Source organism: Symphalangus syndactylus, chromosome 2, assembly GCF_028878055.3.
Source record: "Symphalangus syndactylus isolate Jambi chromosome 2, NHGRI_mSymSyn1-v2.1_pri, whole genome shotgun sequence".
NCBI classification, from domain to species: domain Eukaryota; kingdom Metazoa; phylum Chordata; class Mammalia; order Primates; family Hylobatidae; genus Symphalangus; species Symphalangus syndactylus.
Genome location: NC_072424.2, coordinates 67,046,298 through 67,065,989, shown reverse-complemented (window position 1 = coordinate 67,065,989; position 19,692 = coordinate 67,046,298). Strand labels below are relative to the sequence as shown.

At 45.5% G+C, this 19,692-nt stretch overlaps 1 protein-coding gene across 1 annotated transcript in view; it reads left to right on the top strand.

Moving 5' to 3' along the window:
* GABRR2 (gamma-aminobutyric acid type A receptor subunit rho2) overlaps positions 1-18,762 on the top strand; it is a 60,636-nt gene extending 41,874 nt beyond the window's left edge. Inside the window, exons 3-9 of the mRNA XM_055258679.2 lie at positions 1,574-1,641; positions 4,060-4,283; positions 5,195-5,277; positions 5,472-5,612; positions 7,512-7,664; positions 8,626-8,822; positions 15,211-18,762. Of these exons, the coding sequence (XP_055114654.2) occupies positions 1,574-1,641; positions 4,060-4,283; positions 5,195-5,277; positions 5,472-5,612; positions 7,512-7,664; positions 8,626-8,822; positions 15,211-15,522 (1,178 nt within the window). The 3' untranslated portion in view covers positions 15,523-18,762. The remainder of the gene's footprint in view (positions 1-1,573; positions 1,642-4,059; positions 4,284-5,194; positions 5,278-5,471; positions 5,613-7,511; positions 7,665-8,625; positions 8,823-15,210) is intronic.
* The last annotated feature ends 930 nt before the right edge of the window (positions 18,763-19,692 follow it).

Here is a 19,692-nt window from a genome sequence, read left to right as displayed (position 1 = left end):
CGTGCCACTGCACTCCAGCCTGGGCAACAGAGCGAGACTCTGTCTCAAAAAAAAAAAAAAAAAAGAGAATACGGATGACGTCAGAGCAAAGATTTCTCATGGGCCCTGATCTTAGCTATCATCTGAGGAACAGAGAAAAATAGAACGATCAACTTATACCCGGATTTATCTGAGAGGGAAAAATTAAAGCATTGTACTTATTTTCTTTCACGTTTAAGAACACAGAAAATAGCCACCCAACCTCACCAGTAATGAATAAACTATTTCCATTCTATCAGGCTCAGCCAAAACAGGAAATCTTTAACGGTGGGATTTCAAGTGTTTGCAAGCCTATGGGGAGCCATGGGAGAGTCAGCGAGGCCATCACCTGCCCTGGACTACTTCCAAGAGGACCTCTACCCTGCATTTGGGCTGGAGCTGAGAACTGGGCTTTCTAGTTCCTACGGACGCAGTGTGGGAATCTCTGGTCCTCCTTCCCTGCCCATGGCCAAAGTCTCAGCCCCTTCCAGTTCTGCTCATTCCTCAGGACTCAGACTCACCAAGTCCTCCCACTCAGACCACAGTGGGTCAGAACATCTTGATCCTGTGCTCCCTGGTCAGGGCTCAGAGGACCCACGTGCAGCTAGGCTGGCCTCTGGACAATGCCCTCTCCCGCTGAGGCCCAGCCCAGCTGCACCCGACTTCCAGTGTAATGGCATTCATTAACACGCCTGATAGATGCAGGTTGTTGGTTTTTCCCTTTCTAAGTTTAAAAAAATATTAAAATCCAAAAAACACTTTACTAAAGCATAACATACACACAGAAAAGTGCACCCATTATAAGTGTACCGCTCACTACATTCTCCTAAAGTGAACTTATCCACATAACCATCAGCCAGCTCAAGGAAAAGGACAGGACCCCACAGACAAACTCGGTTTTAGAAATCTTGCCGTAGGGAAGATGAAGTTCAGTGCTAGTTTCCGTGCTGGTTTTTCTCATACTTCTAATCTGACATGGCTGACAAGGTTTTATTGTCCTTTGCTGTGATGTGACATTGCACAGAGAAGATCTTGTCTCACCCTGGGTTGAAGGCCTCTAGAGGGCTGGACCCCAGCTATATGTCAGGGGCTCTGTAGGTAGAGGCTGAATGACCGAATGAATCCAGACCAGGGCATGCAGGTGCCCAGCCCAGAGTTGGATGCTCTTAGGCCTCATTCTGTTTTTCAGACGTCACAGAAGGCCCAATGACCAGGGTCTCCAGTCAGGCACTAGAGCAACATTATCACCTCTACCCTACAGAGACAGCCCTGGGATGTAAAAAGTAGTGATCAGCTCATTGATTCATCCAATAAGCATGGATTACACATTCAGCCTGGCCCAGGGATGGCACATAAGGCAGGCACAGTCCCTGACGTTGTGGAGAGAGCTCAGACACCCAACTGGTCAGGAACTAGCAAGAAACCCTCATAGAATTCTAAACCTCTGCCCTACCCTGCTCCAGTCCTGGCTCCCCGGGGGAAGCCAACTGGGGCTGTTCCCAGCCCAGAGGTAGAGAGGAAGGTGACTTAACCAGCTGTCTCTGCTCTTCTGCAGGCCCTGCCATCCCGGTGGGCGTGGACGTGCAGGTGGAGAGCCTGGACAGCATCTCCGAGGTGGACATGGTATGCAGCGGCCTCCAGTGAGACAGCATGAGAGCATGTAGTGTGGTGGGCCTCGGTGGTGCAGGCTGTGCCCGTGTGGGCAGAGCAGGAGCTGGAGGTGATAAAATGGGCGCTTGGAAGTCGGTCGTGGAGCAGTAAAATCTAGAGCGGGCATTCTTGCTGCGTGGGTAAAAATAACCTGAGGAGTTGGTTAAATGTGGGTTCCTGGGCCCCATTTCACACTTCCTTATTCAGAATCTCTGGGAGTGAGACTTTGCATTTTCAACACACTCCAGAAATAATGCAGGTGATCAGGCGAACCACACCTGGTGGGGTACGGGAGGTGGACACTTTCAGGCTGAAATTTTGCAGCTTTCTGATGTTCAGTTCCTGCTGCAAGTGCAGTTCCCCTACTCACTCTGTGGCAGTGCCCCCCACTCCATGTCTACCCCAATTCTACCACCACAGGCCTGGGTGTCCTGCAGGGCTCACAGTGGAGGGGTGCACCCCCCACCCCGGGGCCCCAGCCTCCTCTCTTCCTTCTTCTGTATGCCTCTCTTTCAGTTTGCAAACTTCCTCTTTCTTCTGCCTCAGGGATCTTGAGCATGCTTCAGCTCTGGCCCTCCCCACAGCTATCTCCTTCTTATCCTTCAGGACTTAGCTAAAATGAGACTTCATCAAAGAGGCTTCCCTGACCTCCTGATCTAAAGAATTTCTGATTTTTCTTCACAGCCTACATCATCATTTATAATTGTGCTATATATTTATTTGGGGAGTTTTCTTATACATTGGTTGTCTTCCATGCTTGACGATAAGCTCCATGAATGCAGGGACTCATGTTTTTCTTTACCCCAATATCTCCAAGTCTAGTCCAGTGTGGCCCCCCAGGGGACCTGAAAATGTGTGGAATAAATAAAAGTCGGGGAGGCTCCACTTGCCAGCACTGCATCCCACTTGCAATGCTGTCATCTGCCCTTGAAGAGTGGGAACGCCCCTTGCTCCTAATCGACCCAGCATGGCAGAACTGATATGATTGATACTGAGGTTGTGCACCCCCCATAGCTCCAGCACCTGGTAAAATATGGGGCCCAGGTGTGAAAGGTGCAGGTATGACAGTTTCCAAGATGCTAGATTGTACATTGCCAGCCCCTTTGGATATCCAACAGCTGAGCCCAGTTCCAGAACCAGCTGTGTCTAGAACAGCCTGGCTGCCCTAGACTGTAATCAACCCAGATGTCTGTGCTGAGTGCAAAGACTTTTGTCCCGTGTGGCTCAGGATGGCAGGAAGAGGTATCTAGAATGACCTGCCTCTCACAGAGCAACCACCAACCTGTGGGAAGGCAGGTGGACTCCAGCAGTAGGTAGGTAACATCCAAGGTAGCCATACACAGCTGGTTGTTTGTGAATCTGCACTTTCCCTGGGCGATGGCCCTCAGAGCCTGCTCTTCAGCTTTGTGACCTAGAAGGGAAATAGCCAGAAGGGGCATTTGGCTGGTCTCTTCCTACTCGTGTATTGGCTGCTCTCCTTGTGTGTGGAAGGGGAGTTCCTGGCAGCTGCTGATGCACTGGGAGCCAGGATCAGTCTAGGGACAGACTCTCATGCATGCACTATCCTAGTGCTCGCTCATTCTTTCCTCTCTTCCTGGGGCTCCCTCTGGGCCCACCACAACCATGCACTCTTTCCAGCCTTCCTCCACCCAGAAAGGGTCTTTTGGGCAGTTATTCTTCCATTTGCACCTGTGTCAGCTCTGGCTATGGGGAAGGACCAAACTCTTAAGGAATCAACCATGCAGGCAAGGAGACACTTTTGAACAAGATAAGATTTCAGGCAGAAGTTATAGTAGGTATGCAGCTGCCCATCCCCTCATCCATTTAGCTCCCCAATCTTTCAACCAGCAAATATTTATTGAGCGTCTACTATGTGCTTTGCCAGGTACTAAATTCTATGATGAATGGGGATGCAATGGTGGGCAAGACACAATTTTTCCTTCAAGGATCTTATAAGCCTAATGGCAAGAATCCTCCTAAGAGGGACATTCAACTATCCAGGTTTCTGGAAGTGGCCACTAAGCTGAAATGGAATGGCTAGCCAATGGGTAAGGAACCATGTGTGCAGAGGTCTGAGAGAGAGCAGAGCTTTGGAGAAATCCTTCCCCACTGGCCACCAGGCCAAGCTGCGAGCATCACAGCTGCACTTTTCATTTGCAAATGCTGAGGGGCTGGTTGCTCAGTCTCCTGGGCTCCAAGCGCATGATGCATAAAAGTGAGGCATTCTCTTTCCAACTGCACAGTGCCATCCTGCCACAGGGCTGCAGAACTGTTACCTTTGAATCTGCATGCTGAGCCTGAGATGTCCACCACAGTAGTGGATGATGGGATGATTGTAAGGAAGAAAACTTTCTAAGCCACTTTTGTCTGGTCTCACCCCGGCTCCCACAGGACTTCACTATGACCCTGTACCTGCGGCATTACTGGAAGGATGAGAGGCTAGCTTTCTCCAGCGCCAGCAACAAGAGCATGACCTTCGATGGCCGGCTGGTGAAGAAGATCTGGGTCCCTGATGTCTTCTTTGTTCACTCCAAAAGATCGTTCACTCATGACACCACCAGTGACAACATCATGCTGAGGGTGTTCCCAGATGGACACGTGCTGTACAGCATGAGGTAGCTGTCCGGGGGCCGTTGTTCCTCTGTCCAGTGCCATTCCAGTATGTGTGGTCAGGCCTTTTGGCCCTGAAGACTGTCACTGCGGTTGGGTCCGTGGGTTCCTGGGTGGGAGGAGCCTTCTGATGCCAGTCAGAACTATCAAAACATGACGTGGCCACCCCAGCAGGGAACAACTTCCCCATCATTGGGGGTCTTAAGCTTGGGTGAGAAGACTACTTTGGCCTGAATGAGACAATGACCTTCCACATACTCTACCTTCTGTTCCCTGAGAGCATGTGATTCTAGTTGATTGATAATAAAGATTAAAAAAATAGCTTTTAAAAAAATAGATTAAAAAAAAAGTCCCCCCCCCAAAAAAATAGCTACTGTGTTTTGAGTGCTATTGCAGATTGGCTTCTGCAGTATGGGGAGTCATGTAAGAAGTCATGTTCCACATCTTAAAAAAAAATGCTTTTTTCTCACTTGTCACTGATGAAGCTCATTGTCCCACATCCCCCTGGTCTGCTTGTACAGTTCACCAGAATGCAATGCTGACACTAGACACTTCTGGCCTTCGGTGGAAGTTGACGAGGGGGCCTCCCAGGCATCTCTGGAGGAGGTGGCCCTGCTGGCTGAGGGCAAAGCCCAGAGAGAGGCACAGGAGAGAGCCATTAGCAGCCAGCACAACCAGTGGCTGGGGAAGGGGAGCACCAGCCCAGTAATGGGATCTGGCAGAGCACTAATACTCTACTACAGAAGACAAAACTCTGGAAGTTAAGGTTCTATAACTCAGATAACTATGTTTCCAAACTTCTGCAGCAGACATGAGGAGGTAGCTGCTCAGTTGTGTGCTGTGCCTTCTTGCTCTGGGCAGATGTAGGAGCCAATAATTCACTGCACAAGCCAATATGTGACTCTGGGTTGTCTAGGATTACGGTCACTGCCATGTGCAACATGGACTTCAGCCACTTTCCCCTGGACTCCCAGACCTGTTCTTTGGAGCTGGAGAGCTGTAAGTATCAGCATTCCTAATTCCTTTGCCTTCTTTCCTCTCTGATCTTTGTGCCATTTTAGTAATCATGAGACTGAGCACTGCCTGCCAGCGTTAAGACCTATTTACTTCTGGACTGGCATAGGATTTCCCTGTTACTTCACCCTGCATCAGAAGTGAATGAGTCAAATTAACTTGTTTTCCTCTTCCCAAAGATGCCTATACAGATGAAGATCTGATGCTGTACTGGAAGAATGGGGATGAATCCCTAAAAACAGATGAGAAGATCTCCTTGTCTCAGTTTCTGATTCAGAAATTTCACACAACTTCCAGACTGGCCTTCTACAGCAGCACTGGTAGCTATCGTTTGCCACAATCTGATTCAAATGTGCAAGAAAGCACATTTGAATTCTTCTTCAGCCTTAACCCCAAGGAAAATATGTTTTGTATGTGTTTTGTTTTTTGTTTTGAGACAAGGTCTCACTCTGTCTCTCAAGCTGGAGTGCAGTGGCGAAATCATGTTTCACTGCAGCCTCAACCTCCCAGGCTCAGGTAATCCTCCCACGTCAGCCTCCTGAGTAGCTGGGACTACAGGCACTGCCACCATGTCCAGCTAATTTTTAAAATTTTTTTGTAGAGATAAGGTCTTACTATGTTGCCCAAGCTGGTCTCGAACTCCTGGACTTAAGCAATCCTCCTACTTCGGCCTCCCAAAGTGCTGGGACTACAGGCGTGAGCCATCATGCTCAGCCTAAATTTTGATTATTAAAATAATGTAGCCTAGAATAGGTTCTGGCTTCTACCTACCAGGAGTTCGAGACCAGCCTGGCCAACATGGCAAAACCCCATCTTTACTAAAAATATAAAAATTAGCCAAGCATGGTGGCATGCGTCTGTAATCCCAGCTACTCAGGAGGCCGAGACAGGAGAATTGCTTGAACCCAGGAGGCGAGGGTTGCAGTGAGCTGAGATCGCGCCACTGCATTCCAGCCTGGGGGACAGAGTGATACTTCGTTTCAAAAAAAAAAAAAAGAAATTAGCCAGGCATGGTGAAACATACCCCTGGTCCTAGCTACTCAGGAGGCTAAGGAGGGAGGATTGCTTGAGCCCAGGAGTTTGAGGCTGCAGTGAGCTATGATTATGCCATTGCACTCCAGCCTGGGCAATAGAGCAAGACCCTGTCTCTATTCAAAAAAATAAAGAGAGAGAAATAGAATAAAGGTTCCCAGGAACTCATGGGAGGGGGAATGGAGAGTTATTGTGTAGTGGGTGCAGAGTTTCTATGTGGGATGATGAAAAGTTCTGGCAATGAATAGTGGGGATGGTTGTACCATATTGTGAATAATATACTTAGTGCCAGTGAACTGTACACTAGCCTGGGCATTGGAGGCCTGGGTTGAACCAAGCTCAACTGATTCTAGCTAAGGCTTTGGAAAAGCCTCTAAGTGTCTCATTTCCTCATGTCCCAAATGTCAGACTTTAGAATCATGTGAACAGCCTATTTCTTTTTGTGATGGATGTGGAGTTTGCATGATAAAGGGTTAGGGTCTCACAATAAAGGTGACAATTTCACAATAAAGGTGACAGTGACCAGAGCCTAGCTCTCCCAGCTCCTGCCCCAGTGGCACTGGCCTCAACAAAATGGAACTATTCCAAACTCATGCTCTTGAGCAGCAAGTCACTCAAGAAATATGGTTGTAATTTGCAAATTACAAATACAGAACAAACAACTATAGCCTAGACAACATGGCGAAACCCCTGTCTCTACAAAATAATAATAAGAAAAAAAAATTAGCTGGGCATGGTGGCACGCACCTGTAGTTCCAGCTACTCAGAAAGCTGAGGTGGGAGGATCGCTTGAGCTTGTGAGGTTGAGGCTGCAGTGAGCTGTGAGTGTGCCACTGTACTCCAGCCTGGGCTACAGGGCAAGACCCTGTCTCAAAAACAAATAAACAAAAACCCAAACGACTAAAACTTCCCTTCTGTTTAGTTCTTCCCTTTCCCAAAATACTGTGAAGAGAAGTTAGGTAATACCAACTGAGACAGTAAATGTACTAGATATTGGCAAGATATTTATATATAGGAGAAAGGGCTTCGATTTTGGAAAAGAAAGGTATTATATTAAGCCAATTGGTCATTAATTTCAACTTTCTGTTGCTGATGAGAGCCATGTCAGTGAAAGACGGGTTCCCAGGGACACAGTTTGCTTTCACCTCTCAGATGGAACCTCATTGGCTTCTTCCTGCGTCCCCCAGGCTGGTACAACCGTCTGTACATTAACTTCACGTTGCGTCGCCACATCTTCTTCTTCTTGCTCCAAACATATTTCCCCGCCACTCTGATGGTCATGCTGTCCTGGGTGTCCTTCTGGATCGACCACAGAGCTGTGCCCGCCAGAGTTTCACTGGGTAAAAGCATTTCATAAGGTGTGGTAGGGTGGTTATTTTTTTCAACTTATCACTATGTTCACAAAAAGTAAAAATCATTATTTAGAGTTCTTAACTGATGAGCTGTTAGAGTCGGAAGGAGCAACTTCTCATGTTTCTTGCCTTTACCATCTAGATGCTGGCCTCAGTTTCCTCCACATTATGAGAGCCAGAGGGAGCTAAAACAACATCAACTGTGATTGTATCACTTCAGAAAGATTTGGGGTATAGACTTCGACAACTGGCAGTATCAGAGCTCAGTGTTTAGATAAACAAGATGATTCTGCAAATGCCAACAATTCCTTCTGTAAATAGAAAAACTTCATTTGCTGGCCTTGTTTAGACAGACTGAGGGCTTGGAGGTAGGGCACAGAATATGAGATTTCTGGGAAAAGGAGGACCACGTTCCCTGGAGCTGTGGTTTAGCCTTTTACAGACCCTGAATTCCAGAGTGAAAGTTTACAACATGTCATTGTAAATTTAGACATTAGGTTGGCCTTTGAGAAAGGTGAGGGTTTAAGCAGCAAGACAGAGTGAAGCAGAATCCCGCATGATGGGCCTCTGGGAATTTCCACAGTTCTTCAAGGACTTTAGATGAGAGAGAATGTGCCTATTCCTTGAAGTTTGGGAACGTTCCTTCAGAGGTGTCCTTTAGTCGCTGTCTTTAATTCCACACGAGAATAGGTCCTCTCCTTGTCAGCCACATCACAGAAACCCAGTCTTTCAGGTGCTTGAAGGAAAATGAGACAAGCAAGCGGGTTGGTTCTGGGGAGAATAGGCCTGACTGCTGGTGGGGCAGATCCTTGCCCCTCTCCGAGGTGGAAACACACCTGGGACTTTGTCATGTGGTTTAAGAGATAGAGAGTGTAAAATCGTGACTTAGTGAGATGTGGGGGCAGTTCTAGACCGCTGTCAGCCGCCCAACTAAGGCCGGGTGTTGCAGGTATCACGACGGTGCTGACCATGACCACCATCATCACGGGCGTGAATGCCTCCATGCCGCGCGTCTCCTACGTCAAGGCCGTGGACATCTACCTCTGGGTCAGCTTCGTGTTCGTGTTCCTCTCGGTGCTGGAGTACGCGGCTGTCAACTACCTGACCACCGTGCAGGAGCGCAAGGAACGGAAGCTGCGGGAGAAGGTGAGAGGGCTTCTTCGGCCCTTGTCTAAGTCCATGCTACTGGGTGAAAATTGAAGGTCTTCTGGGCAGGGTGGGGGCAGAGGCAGGGGTTGCATGTAGAAAAAGGAGATGTTTGTGCAAAAGGAGGAGGATCTTGTTTTAGAATAGGTTCTGGCTTCTACCCCAAAGGATTCCAGAAACAGAAGGTCTTTGGACAAAGACTAGGAACTGGAAGACTTGGGTCTTAGACTCAACTTTGCCACCTGTGCTGAGCCTCAGTTTTCTCATCTGTAAAAGGGAGATTACAGAACCCTCACCTCTGCTGTAGGAGTCACATGAGATAATGTATGTGAAAGTTGTTTTGATCTTTCACATTTATCAGGATCTAGACAAACAAACTCTCACTATTATTACTAAACATGTCTAGGGACAATGCCTCCCTGTCTTATGACCAGAGAAGGGAGAGTTCTAGAACAAAAAGTGCCTTTATTTATCAGTGCCCAGTGAAAACTCAGCCACAGTAAGGACTAAAGCTAAATATCTTATATATATTTCTTTTAAAAAAACTTTCATGTGTAGATGCAGAAGGAAATTGGAAATACTATACTATCGGCTAGGTGCGGTGGCTCACGCCTACAATCCCAGCACTTTGGGAGGCCAAGGTGGGCGGATCACCTGAGGTCAGGAGTTCAACACCAGCCTGGCCAACATGGTGAAACCCCGTCTCTACTAAAAATACAAAAATTAGCCAAGCATGGTGGTGCACGCCTGTAATCCCAGCTACTCGGGAGGCTGAGGCAGGAGAATTGCTTGAACCCGGGAGGCAGAGGTTGCAGTGAGCTGAGATCGCACCACTGTACTCCAGCCTGGGTGACAGAGCAAGACCCCGTATCAAAAATAAAATAAAATAAAATAAAAATACTATACTATCTATAAGGTACTGTACTGTACTATATTATACTACAGTTGATCCTTGAACAAGGCAGGGGTTGGGGGGCTGAATCCTTGTGCAGTAGAAAATCCAAGTATAACTTTTGACTCCTCCAAAACTTAACTACTAATGGCCTCATGTTGACTGGAAGCCTTACTGATAAGATAAACAGTCGATTAACACATATTTTGTATATGTATTATAAACTGTATTCTTACAATAAAGTATGCTAGAGAAAAAATGTTATGAAAATCCTAAGGAACAGAAAATATCTTTACAATTCATGAAATGGAAGTGGATCATCACAAAGGACTTCATCCTGGTCATCTTCACTCTGTCTAGGCTGAGGAGGAGGACGAAAGAGAAGGTTTAGTCTTAGTGTCTCCAGGGTGGCAGAGGTGGAAGTGGATCTGCACAGTTCAAACCCGTGTCGTTCAAAGGTCAACTGCAAACTACGAGACAGAATACAACTGGGAGATTTTAAAAAGCCATGCTGATGAATCTTTGGCACAGGGAGGCAGTCTTTTCCATTCATAGTCAGACTCTTATTCATTTTAGTGTTAGGTCTGTGCAAAAGTAATGATATAAACTGCAATTACTTTTGCACCAACCTAATACTAAATAAATAACGCTGACTTGCTACCTGATCATTGCCAATCACTGCACTAATCAAAATGGGTGTTCATCTAAAAGCTGTGGAGATAAAGGGACATGAAAATCTCATATTTATGCACAACCAAGTGGCCATTAGCCTTTTAGCATAAGGGAGCTTTTAAAATTAAAATAATTTATTTTTGCCATGTAACAACATTTTGGTCAATGGGACCTTTAAATTTTAGGAAAAGAGAATATGTTGCCTTTTCAAAAATTGTCTTTCAACACCTGCATTACACGTGTCAAGTATTTCCACATTGTCTTTGTTAACTTTAAAGAAATCAGAAATTTATAAATTTGAAAAAGGAGACTTTATTTCTTATAAACGATTCCAGTCTGCAAGGTGGCCATCCTGCAGGCTGGGGAGTGCAGCCTCCTGTAAAGACCTGGAAACAGGCACTTTGAAGGAGGAGGTGTTGGAGTAGGGGCTTTATGCTGAATATGGCTAAATATACATATTCAACAGGCTATAGGAAGATTTATGAATATTTATGAAGGTAGTCCTGACACATGCCTATTGAACAAATGTGCATGTAACATACAACCCATGTTCACCCTGGGGTGGAGACTTAACATTTTAATGTATTACAATTAGACCCTATATGCAAAAGGGACACAAAGGCACTCAAGTGAACAGCCTCTGTAAACTGACCAGGACTGGTCTATGACTGATGGTCTTATCAAGAGAAGGTTACTAAAATCACTCTCTTGTCCAATCAAAGCTGTAGTTAGGCTGGTGGAACAGGGGCCAGGGGTTGGTTAGTCAGTGTCTGATGATCGGTGAGCTGCAAATTTTTTTTTTTTTTTTTTTTGAGACAGGGTCTGGCTCTGTCACCCAGGCCGGAGTGCAGTGGTTGCTAACTGCACTCCATCTCCTGGGCTCATGCTGTCCTCCCACTTCAGCCTCCCAAGTAGCTGGGACCTTAGGCATGCGCCACCACGCCCAGCTAGTTTTTATATTTTTAAAAGAGATGGGATTTTGCCATGTTGCCGAGACTGGTTTCAAACTTCTGGAGTCAAAGCCATCTGCCCACCTTGGCCTCCCGAAGTGCTGGGATTACAGGCGTGAACCACCGCACCAGCCCCAAATTGTTTTATCATTGTTTATCTCAAGGCCAGTTCTTGTTTAGCTCAAAGAGAAAAAGAAAAACCTTGTGGCAGTTAGCACACAGTGTATTCTTTAAGCACAGGGGTGTGTGACTTCACCCTGGCCCTAGAATGGCCTTAGGTACTGTTTGTAATTTGGTATCTTATGGCCATGAAGAATCTGTTCTGTCTTACAATCTCTATTTCAGCATTAATGCTGGTCAGCTGTGTCTAAACCCCAAAAGGGAGGAGGAATAACAAGGTGTTCGGCCTCTTGTCCCGTCATGACTGGGAACTCAGTTTTTAAGGTTTCTCTGGGGTCCGCTTGACCAAGAGCTGGGTCAGTTCAGTCAGTTTCGGGGCTTAGAACTTTATTTTTAGTTTACATCTCCAAATATATTATACTGGGTTGCTTATTTTTAAAGTTCTAGTCAAACATTTTTTACTTCAGAAAATTGACTTGTTTAAACTTTGGTAATGTGTACACTGATCATTATCACAGGACTTTGGACCATATTTAAACACTTTTGATTTCTAAATCATTAGACTTTCCTGTATAGAGCAGTTGAAAAAAATAGCAAAGCCTTCATCTGACAAACAGGGGCTCACAAACTAACTGTTCACCGGCACAACTTGCCCTGTTTCCATATCAGGTCGGATCTTTGCCAGCAATTGTATGACTTTGTTTAAAGAGACAAGGAAATCATCTATGGAGAGGGCCTCAGGCCCCTAAGTCTCCCCCTCTGTCTGTGTGAGAACAGACATCTGGGAGGTGAGAGCTCGTACTCTGCTGTTGTCAAAGGTAGGATTTAAGGCCAAGAAGCATAGTTGCTGGAGAGCAGACAGAGGTGAGAAGGCACCATCTGCTGCCTCACAGAGAAACTAATATTCATAGTATTGAGATGTTTCCCAATAGAGCTGAGGTTCCTAAGTAGATGCCATGGAGTACCTTCCCTGGAATCACCTCCTGAGTCTGTTAAAAATAGATTCCCGGGTTTGAGACAGGGTCTCAAAAAATAGATTCCCTAGACCACACCCTAGGTCTACTGATTCAGAATCTTTGAGGATGGCACCCTGCAATCAAGATTTTAAGCAAGATCCCAGGTGATTCTGATGCTCACTGAAGTGTGATTTCCACTCTGTAAAGGGAAAAGCTGCCTGGGACCCGATAGGCCCACCCCTGGTTTGAATGGCAGACAAGCGCAGGCGAGAGCATGCAGGAGCACGTGGGAGCCCAGGGCTTACCTCCCCTCAGCTGCTCCAGTACTTTGGCTGATTAGCCAGACCTTGTCTGACGTGCCAAGAGCCACTTCCTCTTTCTTAGAAGCAAGCCAATCTGGAAAACAGGAGTTTTATCCTAATTTTTGGTATTTCCTGATTTGAACTCAAAATCTTGGGAGAAAAGTCTATTTTCATTTTAGCAGAAAGATTTTCAGTTTAGAGCAAGGAGAAGAACTGTGCCTTAAATAAATAACCCCCCAATGATAATATTACACAATTTTATCAGTTTGGATGTGATTATATCTAAATGCAAAGAGTTGAATAGGGCTGGGCATGGTGGTGCATGCCTGTAATCCCAGCACTTTGGGAGGCCAAGGCAGGTGGATCCCTTGAACCCAGGAATTTGAGACCAGCCTGGGCAACTTGGCAAAACCCCATCTTACAAAAAATACAAAAATGAGCTGGGTGTGGTGGTGTGTGCCTGTAATCCCAGCTACTCGGGAGGTTGAGGTGGGAGGATCCCTTGAGCCCAAGAGGTGGAGGCTGCGGTGAGCCCAGATGGCATCACTGCACTCCAGCCTGGGTAATAATAAAGCAGGACCCTGTCTAAAAAACAAAACAAAACAAAAAAATGAAAAAGAGAGAGAGAGAGAGATGACCTCTTACCTTTTATCCTCAATTCTCTTATAGCTATGAGTCTATGATAATTATTCAAAAATTGTTGGCTGGGTGCGGTGGCTAATGCCTGTAATCCCAGCACTTTGGGAGGCCAAGGCGGGCAGATCATTTGAGGTCAGGAGTTCGAGACCAGCCTGGCTAACATGGTGAAACCCTGTCTCTACTAAAAATACAAAAATTAGCTGGGCATGGTGGTGGGTACCTGTAATACCAGCTACTCAGGAGGCTGAGGCAGGAGAATCGCTTGAACCTTGGAGGCGGAAGTTGCAGTGAGCCGAGATCGAGCCACTGCACTCCAGACTGGGGGATGGAGTGAGACTCCATCTCAAAAAAAAAAAAAAAAAAAAAAAGGAATTGTTACTGATGGAAAAAAGACACAGAAACTAATAATGAAACAGTCATGCCTGATGAAAATAATAGCCCCCCAAACCACAAACAATTTCTTCAAGGATAAGAATACTTCAAGTAATTCTAATTCTGCATAAAATCATTCATCTATTTTTGCATTCTAAAGCTTTATGATACTCATCTGAGAGTTTCAAGATCCATAACAATAAAAGGCACGTTGTGAAACTTCATTATTTCACTTTCCTAGATGGAAAAACAGAGGCCCCGAAGGGCTGAGAGCCAGGTCAGAAACATATTCAAATCAACGCCAATTGGCTGTGTCAAGTGGGCCTCCTGCTCTCAGTCAACACCAAGCATCCAGGCACCAGTGGAAGCCCACTCTCTACTGACTAAACTATGGGGAGAAGTCAAGCGAAACCATTTCCTTTCCTTCCACTTTGAATGTCTTATAAACATTTTCATACTTGCAGAAACCATTAAAAGAATAGGGTCATGTACATTCAGGTACCTAGCACCTAGATCCAACATTGCTAACATTTTGCCATTTTTGTGTGGCAAAAACTGCACCAACAGATACATATGCATATATACATTATGCATAATACATTTTCTCCATATAAGCATGTATCTGTTGGTGCAGTTGAACCGTCTAAAAATACATTTCAGATACCATGACCCTTGACTCTTAAATGTAACTTTTTAAGATAAGGACACTCTCTACCTCATCATCTTTTTCTTTCTTTTTTTTTTTTTTTTTTAAAAAAAAGAGACAGGGTTTTGCTCTGTCACCCAGGCTGGAATGCAGTGGCATGATCACTGCTCACTGCAGCCTTGACCTCTTGAGCTCAAGTGATCCTCCTGCCTCAGCCTCCTGAGTAGCTAGGACTACAGGTGCATGCCACCATGCCTGGCTAATTAAAAAAAATTTTTTTAGAGAAGGAGTCTCACTATGTTGCCCAGGCTGGTCTTGAAATCCCGGCCTCAAGCGATCCTCCTGCCTTGACCTCCCAAAGCAATGAGATTATAGGCATGAGCCGCTGCGCCTGGCTCCTAATCATCTTTTGATTCATGCACAGAAAGGTGGAGTCCTGCAGCTGGAATCAGACTATGTGGATTTAGATTCCTGCTCTGACACCAGCTGTGTGGTCTCAGAATCGTATAGCTCTCTGGGTCTTAAGTTTTCACCTCTACAATTGAGGGATTTGGACTAGATCAGTGATTCTCAATTCTGGCTACACAGTAGAATCACCTGGGAATTTTAAATTAATTGCTCTAAAGGGCAGCCCGGGCATGGCCAGTTTAAAGAGCTGTGCAGATGATTCTAATACGCAGCCAGGGTAGAGGATCGTTGGACTAAGTAACCTCTGGAGATCTTTCTAGTTCTATCTTTCTGTGGTTCTGAGTAGCAATGTGGCTTTGCTCTTGGGCTAGGCCCCCTCCTCTGCCCACCTCACAAGGCTTAATGATGTCCTTTGTGCTTGCTGCCCATAGTTCCCGTGCATGTGTGGAATGCTTCATTCAAAAACCATGATGCTGGATGGAAGCTACAGTGAGTCTGAGGCCAACAGCCTGGCTGGGTACCCCAGAAGCCATATCCTGACGGAAGAAGAAAGGCAAGACAAAATAGTGGTCCACCTGGGCCTGAGTGGTGAAGCCAATGCTGCCAGAAAGAAGGGGCTTCTGAAGGGCCAGACGGGTTTTCGTATCTTCCAGAATACCCATGCCATTGACAAATACTCTAGATTGATATTCCCTGCCTCCTACATAGTTTTCAACTTAATTTATTGGTCAGTGTTTTCCTAGGGGCTCCAAGGCTGTTCCTAGAAGAGGGCATAGACATCGAGGGGGCCTGGCCAGTCATTGACAGACGGACTTGTTGACCACACGCCCCTCACCAGACAATGCAGCAGCTACTGGACCACCCTGAGCAGCAGTCATCTCTCAGAGAAGTCCAAGAGCCCTCCAGCTGCCCTGACCCCAGATCTTGTGGGGCTGCTCCATGTTCATGCTATGTCTCGCGTCACACTTCACGTCTCCCTGGGACCTTCTGTTCTTGTGTGTGAACTAGTTCACAAGAACTCCCCTCCTATAAACAAGGACTCAAATGCCTCCTAGACATTCTTAGATCCTCAGATTGCCTAGGAGTCAGCTGTGGAGGGAAAAGGAAAAACTGAAGTGCAAGCTTAGGGGCATTCTGGTTAGAAGATAGGAAATTAAGAACAAAAAACACCCTATAAACCCGTAGAACTGGATTAAGTGCCTACCTAGAAGGGAAAAGAGCTCAGATCCCAGACAGGAAATGATTTGGCCTGTGGGAGTATGGCAACCCACAGGATTTTGCAATATTAGAGGAGATCATTCATTTATCCATCCATTCAACCATTCATTAAATATTGAGGTCCCACTCTGTGCCAGGTACTGCGGAAATGAAAAAATAGTCTCTTTCCTTAGAGATCTTCTCTAAGGTGTGCTCATTCTACATATGGCATGATGTACTCTGCTCTTTCCCCTCCTTCAACCCCGCTTACCCCACAGACCCATTCTGTTTGCTGTTGCTTTTACTCTTAGGCATATAAGGCAGGGTCCAGGAGAGGCCAGGTCCAGAACTTTCAACTGTCCTCCTCCAGTGAAGTTACATAGGTAGCACTAATTTTGCCCAGCAATGACATGCAGCAATGTGCATGGAGTATTGCCAGCCAGAGAAACTCACCCAAGCTCACCACGGTGTATGGTTTTTTTCATTGGGGTCAGTCATGGATTTATGGCTGATTGCCCACATGGCTGGCTTTAGTCTTTTTCCCCTCCAGAGGTTAAGCTGGTACCTTGAGGTCCAGGGCACCTATCGTAAATCACATTGTTGGCATAGACTATCTGGTGTAGCCCAAGGCCCCAGTAGACAAAGACCCTTCTATCTCATGGGACATTCCAAGGGCATAGAGGTTGCCTCCTAGTAAAGGTTAGTCCTTTACTACACAGCAACTCTTGTCAATTCCCTATTGTTAATGTTAATTGCAGTGTTACTATTATATATTCAGGCAATAAACATTTTAAAGTATCTCTGCACTAGGTAGATTGGGGTCCAAATTAAGAATAAGAGTAGTCAAAGCTCTCAGAGAAGGAACTAGCACAGGAAATACCACACGAATATCTATAATACAAGATTAAGAGTGTTTAGTGCCTCAGTAACATTTCAGTGTGAGATGGGAATTCCAAGGGAGGAAAAACAGTCCCACCAGGGAGACGGACCTCATGGAGAAAGCAGCCCTGAGATGCCCCTTGAAGGTCAGGGTTTTAAGAAGAAGAAATGGGGCAGAATACATCCTAGATCTGGGCTGTCTCATATGGTAGCCACTAGCCACATGCCTATTTAAATTTAAATTAGTTAAAATTAAAAATATTAGCCAGGTGTGGTGGTGTGTGCCTGAGGTTCTTAGCTACTCAGGAGGCTGAGGCGGGAGGATCGCTTGAGCCCAGGAGTTCCAGGCTGCCGTGAGCTGTGATCAAGCCACTGCAGTCCAGCCTGAGTGACAGAGCGAGACCCTATCTCTAAAATAATAATAATTATTATGTAAATTAGTTGAAGTTAAATAAAATTGAAAACTCAGTTCCTTGGTTACACCATCCACACTCAAGTGGGCTCAGTAAGCACAGTTGTTAGTAGCTGCTGCACTGGGCTGGGCAGACCTAAAGACCAAGAAGCTCTACCAGCCAAGAGACCAGCTTGAGCAGACGCACAGGGAGAACGGGAAGGTTTGCCATTGCAGAGAACAGGGTTTGTGGGCAAGTCATTCATTTTGGCAGGATCCTAGGCTGTGAGAAGAGGAGGTGAGAGACTAGCTTTTTCCACAACACTAGGGATCAAGGCAGGTCCCCACCATGCCGGTGCTTATGAGGACAGCTTCGCCACTACGGAGCTGCTGGACCCAAGACTACTAGATTTCCCAGTCTCATAGACCAGTGAAGAGCAAAAGTGCATAAATATGGGTAATTGGGTGGTACAGGGCATCTGGACTTGTTTAGAAACCTTTTTTTTTTTTTTTTTTTTTCTGAGACAGAGTTTCACTCTTGTTGCTCAGGCTGGAGTGCAATGGCTTGATCTCGGCTCACCACAACCTCTGCCTCCTGGGTTCAAGCGATTCTCCTGCCTCAGCCCCCGAGTAGCTGGGATTACAGGCATGCGCCACCACGCCTGGCTAATTCTTGTATTTTTTAGTAGAGATGGGGTTTCTCCATGTTAGTCAGTCTGGTCTTGAACGCCCGACCTCAGGTTATCTGCCTGCCTCAGCCTCCCAGAGTGCTGGGATTACAGGCATGAGCCACCACACCCAGCCAGAAACCTTTTATCTCTAGAGACTCTCCCAGGCCACAGTGCTGCTCAAAGAATGATAATTTGATTGTCATTAAATATATCATATTGCTTTGCTTGTAAGTCTTATTTAATTCCAACACTTCGCTTCTGACTGCATTGTTTTCATGAATTATGGCTCATATAACATAGTTGCCTGTTCACAAATTAAAACAAATATTATTTTTGCTAGCTTCTATGTTAAACTGGAGTTAATTCTATAGCAGACATATTTAGAATCATAAACAGTGTTTTATCATGCAGGGCCATGATACAATGACACCATTGTATTTAGCATTGCCTTATTACAGTATAATAGTCTGACACTACTTGAGAAAAGTAGGAAATGTAAAGAGGTCAAGTGGAGACAACATCGGTAGGAGTAGAAAACAGGAACTAAGGAAATAGTGAGAACGTGGGGTGATTCACCCTGGAGGCAGGAAGACAGAGAAGCAAACACAATTGTTATCAGGAATGCATGAATGATACTTTACTTCACTGAATCTAAGACATGGTGAAATGTAAGATGCACCCATATTTTATGTACTGAGAAAAAAATACTAATAATCAAATTCTGGAATGCTAATGATTATAATATGAATCCTGATTTCACCAATAATATGAATCCTGATTTCACCAATATGAAACTGTGAAAAAATGTTAATGTTACAATAAAAGAAATGGGTTTTATACAAAAACTGGTTATTGGACATACTTCATTGACACCAAGGAGCCAACATTTATTTAGCACTTGTCCTCAAGGTCTTGTGCTGAGGTGAGGGATGGTGGTGACGGGTAAAGAAATGAATGGGGAACACTCTTCAGTCATTAAGAGGCTTACACTCTAATGGGTGTGGCTCAAAGGAGGGAATGATCACAGAATTTGAGGAATGTTTTCTGATAAATATTGAGTGATGAATAAACACAGCTTTGAGTACTAGAAAAGGGAAGGAAGGGATGATAACGTGGCAGAAGGAAAGCTCAGGTATGTTCAGGAGTCAGTGAATAGACACTACGGAATGTACAAGACATAAGATAGGAAAAGTAAGTTGGAGCAAAAAGGGCTTTGAGCAGGGAAGTTATAATCTTTTGGAAAATCAATTAATTTGCCATCAGAATATAAACTGGTGTATTTTTTAACCATTTTGGTTGCCAGTGACAGAAGTTCAGCTAAAAATGATACAAATGAAAAGAAGATATATTGGAAGGATACTACAGGGGTTCATAGAATGAAAAGGGATTTGAAGGGAGCAGGGAAGCTCTAGGGACTTAAGGGTCTGGAATTGGGTTTCAGCATGTCCCTTCAGGTTCATATCTCCATCCAACACTCTGTCTTCATTCTCACCCACTGCAGACAAGTTTCTTCCACCTGGTGTGGGTGGGTGGGTGGAGTGGCCTTGACGGTCTTACGCCCACAGCTTTCTAGTTCAATCACCCAGTGTCAAGGGTCTTTCTATGTTTATTCCACTTAGAATAAACCTGGGGAATGAATTTGACTGATCTGGGCTGGGCCATGTATGTTGAAGGTGATCAGAGCTCTGTGATGTGTTTAAGTTGAGAAAGCTAGAACTCTTCAAAAACACTTTTATTTGGTTCCACTTTTTTGCAAACATCGGTTAAAGGGAGGC